Here is a 19,826-nt window from a genome sequence, read left to right on the forward strand (position 1 = left end):
GCGAGCTGGGGGTGGCACTTCCTCCAACTCCCACCCTAACACCTCACCCCACTCACAAATCCTCAAAACACTCAGAGTGACTCTTAGGATTATATTTCAACAAGGGAACAGGAAGGCCTGACTCATCATGACTTAGGAATGGCTTATAGGATAGACTGGGGACCCAAACCATTGTACTTTCAGAATATATTATGATATATGAAGCTGAGAACTAGTAGGTAGCTGTCTTTTCTTTTCCACTCCCATTCCATTGACAGGCAGTGCCTGTAAGAGGAGAAAAATATCCCAACTGCAGGGAAATTTTCAGGCAAGTTTCAAGATAATATTATTTTTAAAGTGATGTCAATGCTATGAAACAAAAGAAAAAAGATCTGTGTGGATGCTTAACGATCTCACACTTTTGCCTTCCAGGAGACGGAGCTGTTAGATCTCAGCCTTGTCAAAGACGCCAGATGTGGGAAACATGCCAAGGCGCCCAAGGTAGGAAGTGGAGCATGCTATACACACCAGATGCTGCCTTGATTATTTAGCTGTGTCATGGTATCAATTAATTGCCCCAATTAAAAGTTTCTCTGTTGTAGAATGACATAAAATGCAATAAAACAGCCAGTCCTTCCAGAAGCCGGTATGTCCAAACAGTACCATTTTTGATAAAAGATGGAAACAATGAGCAAATATACAATCAGTGGACATAGGACTTGCTTTATGCCCTTGGATCTTTTTTTTTTTTTAAATAATAATGCAAAAGTTATTGGGTAATTCTAAATACTCAAAATGTGCTTTAAAGTGTTTGAAAAATTCCCTGAGCCTTTTAAGCATACATGAACCTACCTTTTAGTCAGATAAACAGGATCTTTTAGCTCAAATGTTTTGCAGTTGGAGTCATTTCATCCCTGAAGCTAGAGTGTCAAATCTTTTTGCAAATGTTCCTAGTGAACACTCACAGACATTGGAATCAGTTATATGGAATGTTGACTTACTTGGATTTGAAAAACTTACTGAAGAAACATCTAAAGCAGTGTTTGCAATTTAGTTTTGGAAGATTGTTTTAAAACGTTGAATATAGGACTTCCCTGGTGGTCCAGTGGTTGAGACGCCGTGCTTCCACTGAGGAGGGTGCAGGCTTGATCCCTGGTCAGGGAACTAAGATTCCACATGTCATGTAGCATGGCCCCCAAAATGTTGAATAAAACATTACATATATTTTAAAAATTTAGATTATCTGGTAGGGTATAGTAGCAGGATGTATTGACTTGTTATCAAACTGGGAAACTACGCTTTAGTGTATTTAAATTTTAATACTTCTTTAGTATTTTAAGGACTTCTTCTGTAGCACAGAGAGAATGTTGGCAAATAGGAAAGTGCAGGTGCCATTCAGGGACTCTCCTCCTTCCATAATTGATATAAAACCAGCGATTTTCTATTTGAGTATCTACCTGCATGTTTTGCTTTATTCCTTAAAAGTCAAAACATGTACTTTGACATCAAAAATTATCTGTTGCTGTGGAGATGCAGCGAGGAAAGTCACGCAGAGTGATAGTCTTCAGATACCTAACAGTGTGGTAGTTGCTGGCAAATTTTGTCATAGAGCAAACAGCCAAATACAATACAAATTTTATTGCTGAAGAGGTTAAAATGACCTACAGGAAAATGTGGTAAATGAAAAGAAAGAAAAATCAAAATTATTTTCAGAAAGGTTTCTGTGTTTCACCTGAAAATTGTCCATTATTTGCATCAATCACTTAGAAATATGCCTGCAATGCAGAACATCTGGGTTCGATCCCTGGGTTGGGAAGATCCTCTGGAGAAGGGAAAGGCTACCACCCACTGCAGTATTCTGGCCTGGAGAATTCCGTGTACCGTATAGTCGATGGGGTCGCAAAGAGTCGGACATGACTGAGCAACTTTCACTCACTTGCTCACTCACTTAGAAATACAATGGTATTCCAATAGTTTGGTCTTTCATTTTTGTATCAAGCTTATTGTTTTTAATGTTTTGTTGCTGATTCAGAATTGTTCAGTTTTCAGGGTAGACATTTTATTCTTCTCCCAAGATTTTAGACGGGTTTTACATAAGCCTATTAGTTCCAAGAATTATATTGATAACAATTACAAATGTTGTCTTTTGATGCAAATTCATTGGCCTAATTTGAAGTTTCATGGTCATTATTGGCTAAAGTCAGTTGCCTGCCCTCCATCGGACCCTTTTTGTTTCTAGGCTTTGGGAGTTCAAGTCAGTCCCTCTGGCACACATAGACCTTTTAGGTTTGATTCTTTTACTGCAGCCCTCAGCCTACTTAAGTTAAATATTTCATATATGGACACAGTTTGATAAATGTCTACTGAATGTTGAGAAATGAACAGCACTAGCGTATGTATTCTGTTTGGTTGATAAACCACTATTTGATCCTAAAATGCTACCCTTCAGGACAGATTTCAACCTCAGAATACTCTGGCTTTTAAAGTTTGTTCAACCTAGGTTTGTGTTCTCTATTTTTTTAATCCACATTCTTGATTTTTTTTTAACTTTACATTCCTTGCTGGAGTTCAAGCATCTCAATATACTTTAACGTTTTCAAAGCCAGTTTCTTTGCATGTTGTCATGGTTGTTCAGTCACTCAGTTGTGTCCGACTCTTTGCAACCACATGGACTGCACCACACCAGGCTTCCCTATCCTTCACCATCTCCGGAAGCTTGCTCAAACTCATGTCCATTGAGACAGTGATGCCATCCAACCATCTCATTCTCTGTCATTCCCTTCTCCTCCTGCCTTCAATCTTTCCCACAATGAGAGCCTTTTCTAATGAGTTGGCTCTTTGCATCAGATGCCCAAGTACTGGAGCTTTGGCATCAGTCCTTCCAATGAATATTCAGGACTGATTTCCTTTAGGATGGACTGGTTGGATCTCCTTGCAGTCCAAGGGACTCTCAGGAGTCTTATCCAGCACCACAGTTCAAATGCATCAGTTCTTAGGCACTCAGCCTTCTTTATGGTCCAACTCTCACATCCATATATGATACTGGAAAAACCATAGCTTTGACTATACAGACTTTTGTTTGCAAAGTAATGTCTCTGCTTTTTAATATGCTGTCTAGGTTGGTCATAGCTTTTCTTCCAAGGAGCAAGTGTCTTTTAATTTCATGGCTGCAGTCACCATCTGCAGTGATTTTGGAGCCCAAGAAAATAAAGTCTGTCACTATTTCCATTGTTTCTTCCTCTATTTACCAGGAAGTGATGGGACTGGATGTCATAATCTTCATTTTTTGAATGTTGAATTTGAGGCAAATTTTCACTCTCCTCTTTCTCCTTCATCAAGAGGCTCTTTAGTTCTTCCTCGCTTTCTGCCATAAGGGTGGTGTCACCTGCATATCTGAGGTTATTGATATTTCTCCCAGCAATCTTGATTAAAGCTTTTGCTTCATCGAACCCTACATTTCACATGATGTATTCTGCATACAAGTTAAATAAGCAGGGTGACAATATACAGCCTTGACATACTTCTTTCCCAATTTTGAAACAGTCCATTTTTGCATATCTGGTTCTAACACTTGCTTCTTGACCTACATACAGGTTTCTCAGGATGCAGATAAGCTGGTCTGGTATTCCCATCTCTTGAAGAATTTTCCACAGTTTGTTGTGATCCACACAGTCAAAGGCTTTAGCATAGTCAATGAAGCAGAAGTAGATGTTTTTCTGAAATTCTCTTGCTTTTTCGATGATACAATGGATGTTGGCAGTTTGATCTCTGATTCCTCTGCCTATTCTAAATCCAGTTTGAACATCTGGAATTTCATTGATCACATACTGTTGAAGCCTGGCTTGGAGAATTTTGAACATTATTTTGCTAGTGTGTGAGATAAGTGCAATTGTGCAGTAGTTTGAGCATTCTTTGGCATTGCCTTTCTTTGGGATTGGAATGAAAACTAACATTTTCCAGTCCTGTGGCCAATGCTGAGTTTTCCAAATTTGCTGGCATGTTGAGTGCAGCAACTTAACAGCATCATCTTTTAGGATTTTAAGCAGCTCAGCTGGAATTCCATCACCTCCACTAGCTTTGTTTGTAGTAATGCTTTCTAAGGCCCACTTGACTTCACCTTCCAGGATGTTGGGCTTTAAGTGAGTGATCACACCATCGTGGTTATCTGGGTCATCAAGATCTTTTAATAATTCTTTGGTGTACTCTTGCCACCACTACTTAATAGCTTCTGCTTCTGTTAGGTCCATACCATTTCTGTCCTTTATTGTGCCCATCTTTGCATGAAATGTTCCCTTGATATCTCTAGTTTTCTTGAAGAGATCTCTAGTCTTTCCCATTCTTTGTTTTCCTATATTTCTTTGCACTGATCACTGAGGAAGGCTTTCTTACTTCTTCTTGCTATTCTTTGGAACTCTGCATTCAAATGGGTATATCTTTCCTCTTTTTCTTTGCCTTTCACTTCTCTTCTTTTCTCAGCTCTTTGTAGGGCCTCCTCAAACAACCATTTTGTCTTTTTGCATTTCTTTCTCTTGGGGATGGTTTTGATCATCACCTCCTGTACAGTGTTACAAACCTCCATCCATAGCTCTTCAGGCATCTGTCAGATCTAATCCCTGAATCTATTTCTCACTTCCACTGTATAACTGTAAGGATTTTGATTTAAGTCATACCTAATGGTCTAGTAGTTTTCCCTACTTTCTTTAACTTAAGTCTGAATTTTACAATAGGAGTTCATGATTTGAGCCACAGTCAGCTCCCAGTCTTGTTTCTGCTGACTGTAGAGTGCTTCCCCAACTTTGGCTGTAAAGAACATAATTAATGTGATTTCAGTATTGATCTTCTCATGATGTGCATGTTAGAGTCATCTCTTGTGTTGTTGGAAGAGGGTGTTTGTTATGACCAAGGCCTTCTTTTGGCAAAACTTTGTTATCCTTCCCCTGCTTCATTCTGTACTCCACAGCCAAACTTGCCTGTTACTCCAGGTATCTCTTGACTTCATACTTTTGTATTCCAGTCCCCTGTGATGAAAAGAACATTTTCATAGAACCGTTCAACTTCAGCTTCTTCAGCACAGTGGTTGGATTACTCTGATATTGAATGGTTTGCCATGGAAACGAACTAAGATCATTCTGTCATTTTTGAGATTGTACCCAAGTTTCAGACTCTTTGTTGACTATGAAGGCTACTCCATTTCTTCTAAAGGATTCTTGCCCACAGTAGTAGATATAATGGTCACCTGAATTAAATTACGCATTCCAGCCCATTTTAGTTCATTGATTCCTAAAATGTCAGTGTTCACTCTTGTCCTCTCTTGTTTCACCACTTCCAATTTGCCTTGGTTCATGGACCTAACATTCCAGGTTCCTATGCAATATTGCTCTTTACAGCCTTGGACTTTCCCTTCACCAGCAGCACATCCACAACTGAGCATTGTTTCTTAGACACTAGATACTAATAATAAAAATGAATACTTCATATCATTGTTGTAATGGTTAAATCAAATAATTCATTAGCAAACTACCAGCAGCAGAGTTCTCAAATTTAAGCACTTATAGAATTCCTGGGGAGTTTTAAAAAATGCTGACCCTTGTTTTCTACTCCCAGAGATGCTACAAGAATCTAGTTACTGTGTGTAGTGTGGACATTGGGTTTTGAAAAGTAAATTTGTCACAAAATTTGAACACCACTGCCTGAAGTTATCACTACTATATAATAAGCACTCATTAAATAGTAACCATTATCATCACTATTATCATCATTATTTTTTATTTATCATTATTTAAATCTCAAATTTACAGAAATCAGTTTCATTTCACTCAAACTAGAAAAGCTTATGTTGTAAAAACAGTTTGGAGCAGAGGCTTGGCTGAAAGGGACTTGGTGGAATGACAGGCAAGAAAGAGTAGGTTATTAATACCAGATTTAAGATCTTTAAATTGCAAAAGAAAATCTTATCTTGAACTGAATAAATAAAAAGTTAATTTATTAAAAATGATTGGAATGTGTTCAACAATTCAATGAAATTTCTGAGTTTGCATTGAGTCTCATCCAGCTGCTCAAGAACTGTTACCAAGGAATATATGTCTTTTTCTTTCACTGAACTGGCTTCTAAGGTGTTGGAAGGAATTCCTCTCTCATCCTCAGGGTCCTCATGGTGGCCATCTCTGTACATCACCCCTGGCAGCACCCAGCTTCCCACACTGCAGCAATTCTGTGTAGCAGGCACCAAAAGAGAGGTTAGCTTCCTACAGAGTATTCCAGAAAGACTGAAGCATAACCACCTCATAGAAGGAGGCGTCTGGTCCGGAAGAGGAAAGCTCAGTAGGAGGGGACCATTGTGTTGGCGAGACTAGATGCAGCAGGATGACGATTAGTGAGAAAAGTTGGGAAGCTTAGGACAGGAAGGTGATGCAACATGGAGACAGACTGAGAGGAAGGCTTTCTGTGGGGACTAAGATCAGAGGAAGGCAGAACATGTGTGGAGCAGAGAGTGTTTATCAAAATACGCAAGCACCCCACAGATATTTATCCATGTAGTCCTATTATTTTTGTTTTTCACAGCATCTCATTATAGAAAAATTCACAATCTAGTTGAAGATGACTATTTCCTATGCCTGCTGTGATTTGAAATAACATTTATAGGAAATAAAAAAGCTTCTATGTGTTAATGAATTTTAAATGTCTACTCCCGACACAATGCATTCAATTCCAGATCTGCTTTGCTGTATACAGCTTTTGTTCAGGTTAGCAGGTCTGCAGTTTCTCACTGGAGAGAAATTAGGAAATGTTTATTCAAATTTTGCTAAACTAAAAGTACCTTATTTTTTGAGATATAAAATGTGTTTATGTTTCCCTTTTTGTATTCTCCCTCCGCTCCCTTTCGCCTCCCCTCCTGTCCCCTGCACCCCCAGGTTTATAAAGCACATGTAAGAGAAAGATTCTATGTTATATGCATCTTATCTATGCCGTATACACACACTCACTGTATCTTCATTTCAAAAGGAGCTTTGATTTTTAAAGGAGTGTGTATCACTATGGTTTCTGATACATTAGTGGTATAGCATTAATTAAATAAAATAGGCTTGACTAGAATAAAAAAGATCAGAGTCTTGTGCAGAGCAAATTTTGTGATACTTTTTTTGTATGTGTGAGTTTATGCTCTGGAACAGAACAAAAAGTATATTTTTTGTATGGGCTACCCCAAATCCTCATTGCACGCATGCTCGGTAGTGTTCGACTTTTGCGACCCCATGGATTATAGCCCGCCAGGCTCCTCTGTCCCTGGGATTTCCCAGGCAAGAATACTGAAGTGGGATGTCATTTCCTTCTCCAGGGATCTTCGCAACCCAGGGATTGAACCTGCATCTCCTGGGGGATTCTTTACTTGTCCCAGAAAGTTTTCAGAAATGACGCTAAAAAGGGTAATTCCTTTACCTCTTAGGAAGTATCTCATCCTTAGGAGTGTTGAAAAGTAGATGGGCCTAGGGAAGTGGAGCTGTGGTCTCCGATGCCTGCCCTGCCATTACCGAGCTCAGGTTGTTCCATGCCTCTGCTTTCTCATCGATGAAAGCAGTGTCAGGGGAGCACGTGATTTTATGCGTGTAAGTTTTTTTAGCTGCTTATTCCAACGTTTAAGGTCAGTTAATCAAGCCAAGGCACTCCATCTTACAGTTTATAAAACTGAGGTAAAACTTCCTACCCTGGTCATAGCAAATCATGAACTTAAAAAGAAGAAAGACATGTCAAATTTTGCACATGTCTTCTTGGAAGCAGTTCTAAGATTGCCCTGGACTCCAGAAGGAGCAACACCACACTTACACGCTCCCGGGTTTATTCAGGTCTCATGATCCATATGCCACAGTATCACTGACAAGGATTTCCATGGTTGTACTTTCAAACTGTGCTTTATGCAAAGTAAACTGTTTCTCTTGCTCAACGGATAATTACCCAGGAGATGCAAGAGACGTGGGTTTGATCCCTGGTTGGGAAAGATCCCCTGGAGAAGGAAATGGCAACCCACTCATTTTCTTGCCTGAAAATTCCATGGACAGAGGAGACTGGCAGACTGCAGTCCATGGGGTTGCAAAGAGTCGGAGATGACTGAGCACAGCACAGCAGAGCCTTGTATGTATCCAGGTTGCAGTTAAATTCTAAGTGGTACAGCAGGTCCCGGCACAGCAGCGCAGCAGCAGCAGCGTGCAGTGGTACCGGAGCACAGCTCGGGCACACGGCAGCACAGTCAGCAGGACAGTGGCACAGAACAGGGGTACAGTAGTGGGGTGCAGTGGTATGGTAACAGAACAGCAGTGAAGGGCCCAGCACAGAGCAGCAGTACAGGTGCCCCATGCTTTTCCAAAGTTCACTGTACACCACTTCATTTTATGAAAGACCTACATTAGCACCTGCTTTGGCTCTATGAAAGAAATCTGAAGAGGATTTTCACTTTAACAAAAAAGAATAAAAGCCAAAAGTGGGAAAATGACACTCAGCACTTGTTTGCAGCAGAGGAGCCCTTACAGAGGCAGTATACTGTGAGCTTTGAGCGGGCACCACCAAGCTCCTTCCCCGGGAACTGTCCTCAGCAACTCAGCAAGCTTTGCGTTGCCTCTGTGAGCACCGGTGCTTTATCTCGACTTATTTTGTGCCTGGCTTAGCAAGATGTGTCTGAAGGCAACTGCTTCTCCACTTTATGCCATTTCAGCTTATGGAAACTTTCACAGGAATGGTCTACTTTTGGATAATGCGGGAAACCTGTGTATATATCACCACAATCACATAAGGCAGGTTAGGGTACAACTAAATACAAAAAGCTGATCGGGTTTTGTTTTTCTAATCCTTATAGCAGAATGATGCCTTTTCAATTTCACTGTTGCTTTGACACATGACCATTGACTTTCTGCTTCTGCCAGGCACTGTTCTGGGCACTAGGAAAAAAACAACTCTGTTCTCATATAACATACTTTTTAGGAGCAGGAAACAGGTGGTGGTGGTAAACTGGCTTTCCAGGAAAAAAGCAAAAGAAAGAAAGACAGGGAGGGAGATAGAGAGAGAAGGAGGAAGGGAGGGAGGAGTAGGAAGGAAAGAAGGGAGGAAGTGGGGAGGAAATCCCTGATCTGCTGTGTTTCTTCATTTCTTTTGGGTGAATATTCCAAACCTGGGGAGTTTCAAACCAGATCCTGCCATCACCTAGAGCTCGAAAGCAATATGCACACAGCCTAGAGCCCTGTGAGCAGGTTCCCTCCAGCACCCCTCGGGGTCGGGAAACAGATGGCAGATAAGTCCCACTGAAGTGAATCAAGCAAGGATAAGGGGCCACAGATCTTGAGTGGCAGAGAGGATTGCTGGTTTTCTGAGCCCTAGCAGAGTAGGCTGTCTTGCTGAGATCAGGTGAGCAGAGACATGAATTAAGGGAAGGGGAAGGATTCCAGGCAGAGGGTGCAATAAGAGCAAAGACCCTGAAATAGGAACAAGCTTGGCATGTTTGAGGAACCAACTCTGTGCGCAGTGTGGCTACAGCGAAGTACAGCAAAGAAAAGCAGAAGTCAGATAGGTGGCTGTAGGTGGCTGGGGGCCACATATTTTGGGCTTCATAGGCCGTGTTAATGATTTTGGCTTTTCCTCTGAGAGACATGAGCAAGGATCTGAATGTTCTGAGCAGAGGAGTGACAAAGATCTGACCTAGCTTTTAAAAAGCATCATTGGCCACAGCCTTGAGAACAGACCACAGAGGACAAAGGAAGAAGGATACCAACCAAATGGCTGTTGCCAGTGCCCAGGCAGTGTTGATGATGATTTTTGACCAAAAGGTGTAGAGAAAGCCAGAGTCTAATGTGTTTTAAAGACAAAAGGTTTTGCCAGTGCCTTGGGTGTGAGGGATGGGGTAAAGAAGGGATTCAAGAACAACTTTTAGCGTTTTGACTTTGGAAAGTGTGGGAATTGGGTTTTCATGCAGATGGGAAGGAAGAAGCTCATTTAAACAGAAAAATTTAGTTTGGTTTTTGGATATTTAAAGCTTGAGATGCTTATCAGGCTTCTACCTGGTATCGTATTTGAATCTACAAATCTGGAGGTGGGGTAATGTTGGCCATGGAGTTAATAACTTTGATTCTTCAAAACTCAAAGTCAAGGGAGGCCTTTAAGGATTATAGGTATAAAAGAAACTTCTGATATCTAAACCATGCTATCTCCAGCATTTAGGCTTCAAGGGGATGAGGAGGAACAGTGAGAGAGACTGAAACTGGTTTATTCCCCAAGGAGTGGAAAGCAGGAACCGTAAAGGTACTTATATACCAGTGTCCATGGTGACGTTACTTACAAAAGGTGGAAAAACCCAAATGTCCATCAGAAGATGAATGGATATACAAAATGCCCTAGATACACACAAGGGAATAGTATTCAGCCTTAAAAAGGAATGCAATTTTAACTGCTACAGTAAGGATAAGCCTAGGAAAAGGTATGCTAAGTGCAATAAGCCAGACACAAAATGACAAACATCATGCGATCCCTCTTAGAAGAGGTACCTAGAATAGTCGGGTTCAGAGAGTCCAGAAGTAGCATTGGCGGTTTCTAGGGGCTGGATTGAGGGAGCACGGGGAGTTCCTGTTTAATGAGGGCAGAGTTTCAGTTTGAGAAGATGAAAGATTCTGCCGATGAATGGTGGTGATAGTGTATACCAATGTAAATTTGTTCAATGTCACTAAACTGCAACACTTGACAATCACTAAAATAATAAATTTTATGGTATGTGTATTTTGCTACAATAATAAAAATAGAGACTGAGAAGGAAGGAGAATGAGAAGAAGGTATACCTTGGAAGCCTAAGAGCGTTTAAAAGGAGGAAGGAGTCATCGTTTGAATAAAATGGTAGTTTCCTGCTACTCTTTTTAGTTTTGCATACTTGTAACTTTATTGAAGATAAAATTTTATACACTTTTAATATTTTCCCTATATGATCAGCATTCCTTGCTAATATTCAAAATAGGCTACTTATTTAAGGGTTGTCAAATCTTAAATAGCTCATCATAGAATCTGGATGCCAATATATAAAATCTCATAATGAGCTGTTATTTGGATGTTATACAACAGTGGTTTTAATGAATCATCCTTGAGGCCTGGAATTGTGCTTTCTTTATTGTCTCCCTTTGCTGATTACAAGCTATTTCCCTGATTTTTGAAGATTCCACCATTATGTGAAACCACAGTCATAATTTGATGTAGATATTTGAGGTTTACTAAAGAATAAGAAAACCCTTTATACAACAAGATAAAGGTCTCTCTCTTTCCACTCACTTGCTGAGGAGATTTACCTTTGGCCCATAATCTTGGTTCCAACTGTTTCGTAATTTACCCGACATGGTGCCACAGCTGATTTGGGGTAAGAGGGGTACAGGATTTTCTTCTGTCATTTTATTTACATAAATGTTTATTTACATCTTTACCAAATGGAGAAAAAAAGGGTTAAAAATTCACAGAATTATCAATGTGTGCTTAATCGTTTTGACAGCTAATCACATTTATCTCCAGATGTAAATTATATGGCATAGCTCCTTTTTCATGTTCATTAAATTCCATAGATGTCAGTGGTTTCCTTGGAAACAAAAACCTTTATGTAACTAGTTGGAGATTTAGTAGCAGAAATATCAGGATGCTAAGGAAGGTAAGGAATGGTTCCTTTAGTAGATCTTTGTGTTTAAAACTCTTCAGTCTCTTCCACCTGCCCCTCAACCTCATGGACATTCTATAATGAATAAGGGAAGGCTTTTAAAGCTACCATTAAATTATAGAATATCTTCTCTAATGGTTACAAGTTTTTAACTTCTTCATAACCAGTCACAGATAGGATAAGTCTCTTCTGGGATGTTGGTATAAATTACTAAATTTGCGAAGGGGTTGGTGTGTCTCTTATCAACAATTAAATCTGAATATTTGAGTGATGCCTCCATTACTCAGTGTACGTAAGTGTGTGTCCATCTGTAAAACATGGTGAACTAAATATGTGTATGGCTGAGGAAAGATTCTGTTTTTAAAAAAGAATAGCAAGCCTCTGTCTTAGTATCTACTGCCAAAGAGTTCAAAGGCCCCTGAAGAGTTCTTGAGCGGCCAGGGAGAGGTCACAGTTCTGGCAGAGGTTAATAGTGGGTGAAGGCCTTGACAGCTAGGAGCCTTCTCCTTCTGGCCGCGTCGGACCTCCTGTGGAAAGCAGGGTGACAGGATTAGTACCACGCATTAACTAAACTTCAGGTCTTTTTAGAAGATTCTGACTCATTCCATCATTGCTCCTGTCTTGTGTAACTTCAACCTAAATGCAGTCTGCTTTGCATGCAGTGGTACAGAGTTGGGTTTTGGAAACATTTCTCAATTTTAATTCTTTCAAATGCCATAATACGCCACCTTGTGGATATAGCTGATAATACTTTAATTCTACACAGTGAATTTCTCTCTAAACTAGGGTTTGCAAACTTTGTTTCTAATATAGAGATATGAGAAACACTGGGGAAGTTTTAAAAATCTCAATGTCCAAGCCTCACCCAGATAAATTAAATCAGAATGTCTTTTGTGGGGCTCAAGCACTGATACTTTCTTTAAAGCTCCCCACAATGGCACCCCACTCCAGTACTCCTGCCTGGAAAATCCCATGGACAGAGGAGCCTGGTAGGCTGAAGTCCATGGGGTCGCGAAGAGTCAGACACGACTGAGCGACTTCACTTTCACTTTTCACTTCCATGCATTGGAGAAGGAAATGGCAACCCACTCCAGTGTTCTTGCCTGGAGAATCCCAGGGACGGGGGAGCCTGGTGGGCTGATGTCCATTGGGTCGCACAGAGTCGGACACAACTGAAGTGACTTAGCAGCAGCAGCAGCAGCAGCAGCAGAGATTCCCATGTTTAAATTTCCTTGGTTAAAGTCTGCACTGCTTTCATTAAAAAAAGAAAAGAAAAGAAAAAAAAATCGGCTTAAATAGATGTTTCTCTTTTTAAAATAAGGACTTTACACAGTAAGGTACTGAGAACTTTCCTATAATATTCCCTCATCAAAAGTCTAGTTTTGAGTCTAGTCTTCCCTCAACTTTCCCAGCTGTACTTAATATAACAAGAAGTGTGCTTCTCGTAGGAGTGTTTTCCAGCTGCCTAACAAAGTTCCAAAGATGGGGTGAATTAAACAATGGAAACTTGCATTCTCAGTATTCTGGAGGTTTGAAGCCTGAGATCAGGTGTTGGCAGGCATGGTTTCTTCTGAAGCCTCTCTTGTCGACCTGTAGATGGCTGGCTGTTCCCTCTGTCTTCACACGGACCTCTCCCTGTACTTAACTGTGTCCTGATCCGTTTCTTGTAAGGAGTCAGTGTACTGGACTAGGGCCCACCCTAATGGCCTCATTTTATCATGATTTCCTTGAAGGATTCAGGACTTTAATGAAGTGAAGTCACTCAGTTGTGTCCGACTCTTTGCGATCCCATGGACTGTATAGGCTCCTAAATCCATGGAATTTTCCAGGCAAGGATACTGGAGTAGGTTGCCATTTCCTTCTCCAGGGGATCTTCCCAACCCAGGGATCGAACCCAGGTCTCCTGCACTGCAGGCACACTCCTTACTCTCTGCATTCTGGTTAACAGATATCTGTGGTGCGGGTGGTTAGGAATACAGGGGAAGGGTGGGAGACACAGTTCAGCCCATAACAATATTTTCTCACTACATGCAAAGGATTATTTCACAATAGATCTAATATAAATAATTAGATTCTTTATAATCAATTTGATTGTTAAAGTGGATAGAAATGTATAGTTGGAATTATTTCAGAAATACACATTATTTATTGCTTTTGCAGAGGATCCGTATTGCAGCTTATATTATTTTTGTATCATCATTACATTTGTGCCCATTCTTCTGTACCCCAGGCCCCCAACATGTGTCTTTGCACATCTAAGTGCCTACTATAGTATAGTCATTACTTGTACAAGCTTTGGGTCAAATGGCCAAGCCAAATCCAGTTACTAGCTATATATAACTCAGGAAGTGATTCCACATCTCTGAGATTTAATTGCCCCATATGAATTATGAAAATAATCTCTATGTTTATCTTATTTGGTTGATGTAAAGACTCAGTGGTTAAATGCATCTGAAGCACTTGACACAACTCCCATGTCCACGTGTATGTTAAATACATTTTAGCCTTCACCCTAAATGACTTTTAGTAAGTAAAATGTATAACTGATGCTCATGCCATGTATTGTAGCAGGCAAAAGCAAGTTAGTTACCTATTTACAGTAGAATTCAGGTACTGCTATGACTTACTCCACATGAGAGATTTATACCTTTGGAGAAAGCAATGGCACCCCACTCCAGTACTCTTGCCTGGAAAATCCCATGGATGGAGGAGCCTGGTGGGCTGCAGTCCATGGAGTCGCTAAGAGTCGGACACGACTGAGCAACTTCACTTTCACTTTTCACTTTCATGCATTGGAGAAGGAAATGGCAACCCACTCCAGTGTTCTTGCCTGGAGAATCCCAGGGACGGGGGAGCCTGGTGGGCTGCCATCTATGGGGTCGCACAGAGTCGGACACGACTGAAGCGACTTAGCAGCAGCAGCTCTACTTAAACCTATCTGTAGACATCTAGTTTTATATATTAACTGTAGAAAAATGAACTTGAAGCATACTTATCCTTGCAGCCAAACACCTGTCTGTAGTGGACCATCACAGCAACTCGTGCTAAGACTTAAAATTCTTATTTAGAAAACTGCCTAGATTTGTAAAGAGTTAAATAGATTTTCTCAACAATCAAAATAATGTTCAGTTCAGCTCAGTCGCTCAGTCATGTCCTACTCTTTGCAACCCCATGGAGTGCAGAATGCCAGGCCTCCCTGTCCATCACCAACTCCCGGAGCTTACTCAGACTCATGTCCATTGAGTTGATAATGCCATCCAAACATCTCATTCTCTGCCATCCCCATTCTTCTCCCACCTTCAATCTTTCCCAGCATCAGGGTCTTTTCAAATGAGTCAGTTCTTTGCATTAGGTGGCCCAAGTATTAGAGTTTCAGCTTCAAAACCAGTCCTTCCAATGAATATTCAGGGCTGATTTCCTTTAGGATTGACTGGTTGGATATCCTTGCAGTCCAAGGAACTCTCAAGAGTCTCCAACACCACAGTTCAATAGCATCAATTCTTTGGCGCTCAGCTTTCTTTATGGTCCAACTTTCACATCCATACATGACTACTGGAAAAACCTTGAGTATACGGACCTTTGTGGGCAAAGTAATGTCTCTATTTTTTGATATGCTGTCTAGGTTGGTCATAAGTTTCCTTCCAAGGAGTAAGCGTCTTTTAATTTCATGGCTGCTGTCACGATATTAGAGCAATTTACTTTCAGTTAAGAACAGTTAAGAACATGTTGGTATCTTTTTCTGCACTTTGAAACCACTGAAGTAAAATTAGAAGCACTGTTTGGAAAGGGAAGACCAAAGTTATTTAAAGAGACTCAGATTCAAATCCCAGTGCGTCATCTTAACTGAGAGATCCCGAGAAGGTTTCTTAGCTTCTCTGTGAGAATAATACCAGTTAGATTTAAGGTTGTCTGGTGAGTTGAATTATCACTGGTAACAAGACACACATCCTAATGTTGGATACACTCTAGGAGTTCACTCCTTGTGACTTAACTGCCTGCCTGCCTTGGGTTCAATGTTGGTTTATTCTTCTTAAGTCTCAGTGAATCTGATGGGTAATTAAGCACATGTATTACTTGAACTACCTTCTTGTTGGAGATTAGCTTCTAATGTACTTTTCCTGTAATTTAACATGTGCACAAACAGGGTGAAAAAGTGGAATGTAGTTTGACCCGTGATGTAAGAGAAGAAAAAGTTGGGGGAGTGAAAGTAATGTTTATGACTACCACGGAGTCATTGTGAGAATTAAATGATGCATATACCTGAAATGACTTTGCCAGCCACAGTCACGAGCAGCTTGGTATAATGGAAGGAATTTGAAAATGTATACAAGATAGATAAACAAGGTCTTATTGTATAGCACAGAAAATTATATTGACTATCCCATGATAAACCATAATGGAAAATTGCTATATTTAAAATTGATGGCCAACAAGGAACTCCCTGTGTATAGGATAGGGAACTTTGCTCAATATTATATAGAAACCTAGTAGGTAAATAATTTGAAAAAGAATATATACATGTATATGTATAACTGAATTACTTGGCTATACAACTGAAACTAACACAACATTGTTAACCAACTATACTGCAGTATAAAATAAAAATGTTTAGGAAAGTCATCCTGAAGTTTAAAAAAAGAATGTATATAAATGTACAACTGATCACTTTCCTGCACAGCAGAAATTAACACAATATTGTAAATCTACTATATTTCAATGAAAATAAATACAAATAAAAAAGAATATATAGTAATTAATTTTGTTACCCTTCATTGGAAAATGACTGAAAATTCCTTAATTCCTTTTGTCTACCACAATAGTACGAAATCCCAGATTGCAGATTTTTTTAATTTATTATTTTAATGGGAGTATAATTATTTTACAATGCTGTGATGGATTTCACCATATATCAACATGAAGCGGCCGTAGGTATGCATGTGTCCTCCCCTTCCGGAGAATGAGATAGCTGACACAAAGGTATTTTCAGGGATGAAAGAATGCTTTCGCTGTAGTTTTCTCTTGTTCCTGAATATGAACATAATTAACATTCTTGCTATCTAAAATACAAAATTTCAGGTACCCTAAGAAATAGCCTTGATTTTGTGTAAAAAGTGACATTTAAAATAACATAGTGAACTATTTGCTACTTAACAGATCCTTGTTAAAGGCAGAAATGAGCTTTCCAGAGGCTACTGAAATTAACATCCATAGAGGTTTATAGAAGGTAGAACAGCCTAACTAATTAAGCAAAATATTTGTTGTTTACCTGTGAAACAGCACCATTGGTCCTAAGAGGTTAGGAAATTCACCTTTGATTCTCACACCAGCACATCTTCTCAGTGCCATTTCATGTTTCAGCATCCAGTTGTTTCCTGATACCGTAAGTTGCATCCAAGCTTTACAGATTTTAGGAAGACCAGTGGAGCTGGAAGAGCTTGTTGATCACTGTTGGCCATGAATGGATAGATGTAACTTTGTGAAGATGATGTATTTTATTTTTTCTTAGACAGAAAATTAAAAAAAAAACAAACAAAAAACAGGACCGTATTTCTCCACATGAGTTCTGGAATACTAGCAGTTGTTATGAGTAAAAAATGTCAGCTAAGCTTCATAAATGTTGGGTTTCTCTATTACAGGACTTCTCAGAGCCTTTGATGTATTGGACATGGATTGTGGCCATTATCCTTTTTTGTTTTGTCTTGTTTTGACAACAGGCTTCTTTGTCAAGCATATCTCACAGGAGTAGTGTTCTTGCTGAATTACCTTTGGTGAATATGTTAATAGTTGGTTTTTATGAAGTTAATCACACTCCATATTGAGGCTGAAACACTAGTTTAAGAGTGGTGCTTATTCCTATTCAGTAATGCAGATACCTAATTAGAGATGTTTAAAGATCAAGGTTTTGAGTGATCTAAACCAGATAAGTCTTTCTATAGGTAAATATCCCTTGATGATATGCAGTTTAATTTTATCTTGTACTATATCATGTGTTATTTTTGATTTTAAACTTTATTAGCATTATCCTCCTCATTTTATAAAAAAATGTAGACCTTGGCTTATGATAAAAGGTCATCAGCGGGGCTTCCCTTGTCTCAGTGGTAAAGAATCCAGCTGCCATTGCAGGAGACAGAGTCCAAGCCCTGATCTGGGAAGATCCCACGTGCCCCACTGAGCCTGTGTGCCACAATTACCAGGCCTGTGTTCCAGAGCCCAGGAGTTCCAAACACTGGGCCCATGTACAACTCCTGGAGCCCGCGTGCTTAGAGCCCCTGCTCCGCAAGAAAGAACCCACTCAATGAGAAGCCTGTGCTCCACAGCTAGAGTAGCCCCAGCTCGTGCAACTAGAGAGAGCCTGAGCACAGCAGCAAAAACCCAGAGCAGCCAAAAATAAGATAAAATTAAAGAAAAAAGTCATCAGCGTTACCAGTATTCAAATTGACAAAAGAATTGACTTATTTCCATGGTATTTGGGATGTGGTTTGGCATTTAGACAAATGCTTGTATACTGCTAGGAGGGTATTCCAGGTCTGCTGATAATTCTGGAGATCAGTTTCCTACAGCTTTATATCTTATCACTTGTTTAAAATTGACACCGCTTAGATTTTGGGAAGGATGTGAAATCAAGATAAAGCTTGAATTGAGGTTAAAGTAAAAGTAAGTTAAGTATTACTTGGGGACCAATAATTTTTCCAATCATCTCTTCTTCTGGTTCCCTTATAGGGGTGTGTGTGTGTGTGTGTGTGAGAGAGAGAGAGAGAGAGAGAGTCTGTCTGTCTGTCTGTCTATGTGTGAGATGACTATCTAGTCACATAAATTGACTTTAATGCTTTGAAGTGAGACTTTAATTCTGTTAACCTCCTGTTAAAGGGACAGCAGTGATTCAGAGGCCCAGTCAATGTTATCTTTGGGGCTACAGTCAGAAATCAATTTCTCTGTGTCTTGATTTCCTTATTCGTAAAATGAAGCTCATAATACTGTTTTTCAGGGTTGTTGTGAGAATTAAAGAACATGATGTATGTTTCACAGTTGGGACTCTATAACTGCAGCTATCCTTACTCCAAAAGCTAAAGGTCTTTGGCATATACATTTAATAGAATTGAGGTCAGGGCTATTATTTGACAAATTAGACTCCTTTCTTGATCACCTATAGTTTCAATATGTTCCTTTAGATACATGCATTTGCTATCCACATTACACAGGCTTTCCCCTCTGTAGCAGATTTCGTTTTAATCATATCTTGAAAAACATTTTTTCAAAATAATTTTTGCTCATTATTCATATTTTAAATATTTAATTTTTAAATTAAACATATCCTTCCAAGAAGTTTTCGGAATTTGTAATGTCTGATCCAACACTGCCAAGCACAGGGCCTTCGCTTGTGGTTCAGGGGTTGAGCCTCTGCTCCTGTGCACATGTGCTCAGTTGCTCAGTCACGTCCAACCTGTGAACTGGAGACTGTCGTCCCAAGTGAAGTAAGACAGACAGAGAAGCAGAAGCATTGTATGGCATCCCTTATATGTGGAATCTAAAAAGATATCGTGCAAAAAACTTTATTTCCAAAACAGACTCAGATACTTAAAAGACAGACTGTTGTGGGGAAGGATGGCAGAAAGCGATCATCAGGGAGTTTGGGATGGACAGGTGCACATTGCTATGTTTAAGATGGATAACCAACAAGGCCTTACTGTATTGCACAGGGTACTGCTCCAGCTATGTGGAAGCCGGGACGGAAGGGAGTGTGGGAGAGAATGGATGCATATATACGCATGCATCCCTTTGCTGTCCACCTGAAACTATAACAACATTATTAATTGCCTATACTCCAAAACAAAAAACAGTTTAATAAAAAGAAAAAAAACAAGCATAAATTTTCTTTTTACAAATATTAACTAAAAATTGAAATTCACCGTTTTTAGTAGAAATTGTCATTTTCTATCTGTGCATGAACTACATTTGCTTTCATTATTAGAATACCTTAATGTGAATTTAATAAAGTTTCCTGGGTTAGGACAGATACACTGATTTGAGAAATTAATTAATTATTGACAATTAGTTTTCAGTGCAGTTCAGTTCAGTCACTTGGTCGTGTTTGACTCTTTGTGACTGCATGAACTGCAGCACACCAGGCTTCCTTGTCCATCACCAAATCCCAGAAATATTCAAATTCATGTCCATCAGGTCAGTG

The 19,826-nt window shown here is 39.7% G+C and overlaps 1 protein-coding gene across 2 annotated transcripts in view; it reads left to right on the top strand.

Moving 5' to 3' along the window:
• The window catches only part of PLCB1 (phospholipase C beta 1), an 856,639-nt gene that overhangs the window by 275,391 nt on the left and 561,422 nt on the right, over window positions 1-19,826 (top strand). For both annotated transcript variants that reach the window (XM_019972864.2, XM_070801935.1), the window contains exon 3: window positions 412-480. In XM_019972864.2, coding sequence (XP_019828423.2) covers window positions 412-480 — 69 coding nt within the window. The remainder of the gene's footprint in view (window positions 1-411; window positions 481-19,826) is intronic.

Source organism: Bos indicus, chromosome 13, assembly GCF_029378745.1.
Source record: "Bos indicus isolate NIAB-ARS_2022 breed Sahiwal x Tharparkar chromosome 13, NIAB-ARS_B.indTharparkar_mat_pri_1.0, whole genome shotgun sequence".
NCBI classification, from domain to species: Eukaryota; Metazoa; Chordata; class Mammalia; order Artiodactyla; family Bovidae; genus Bos; species Bos indicus.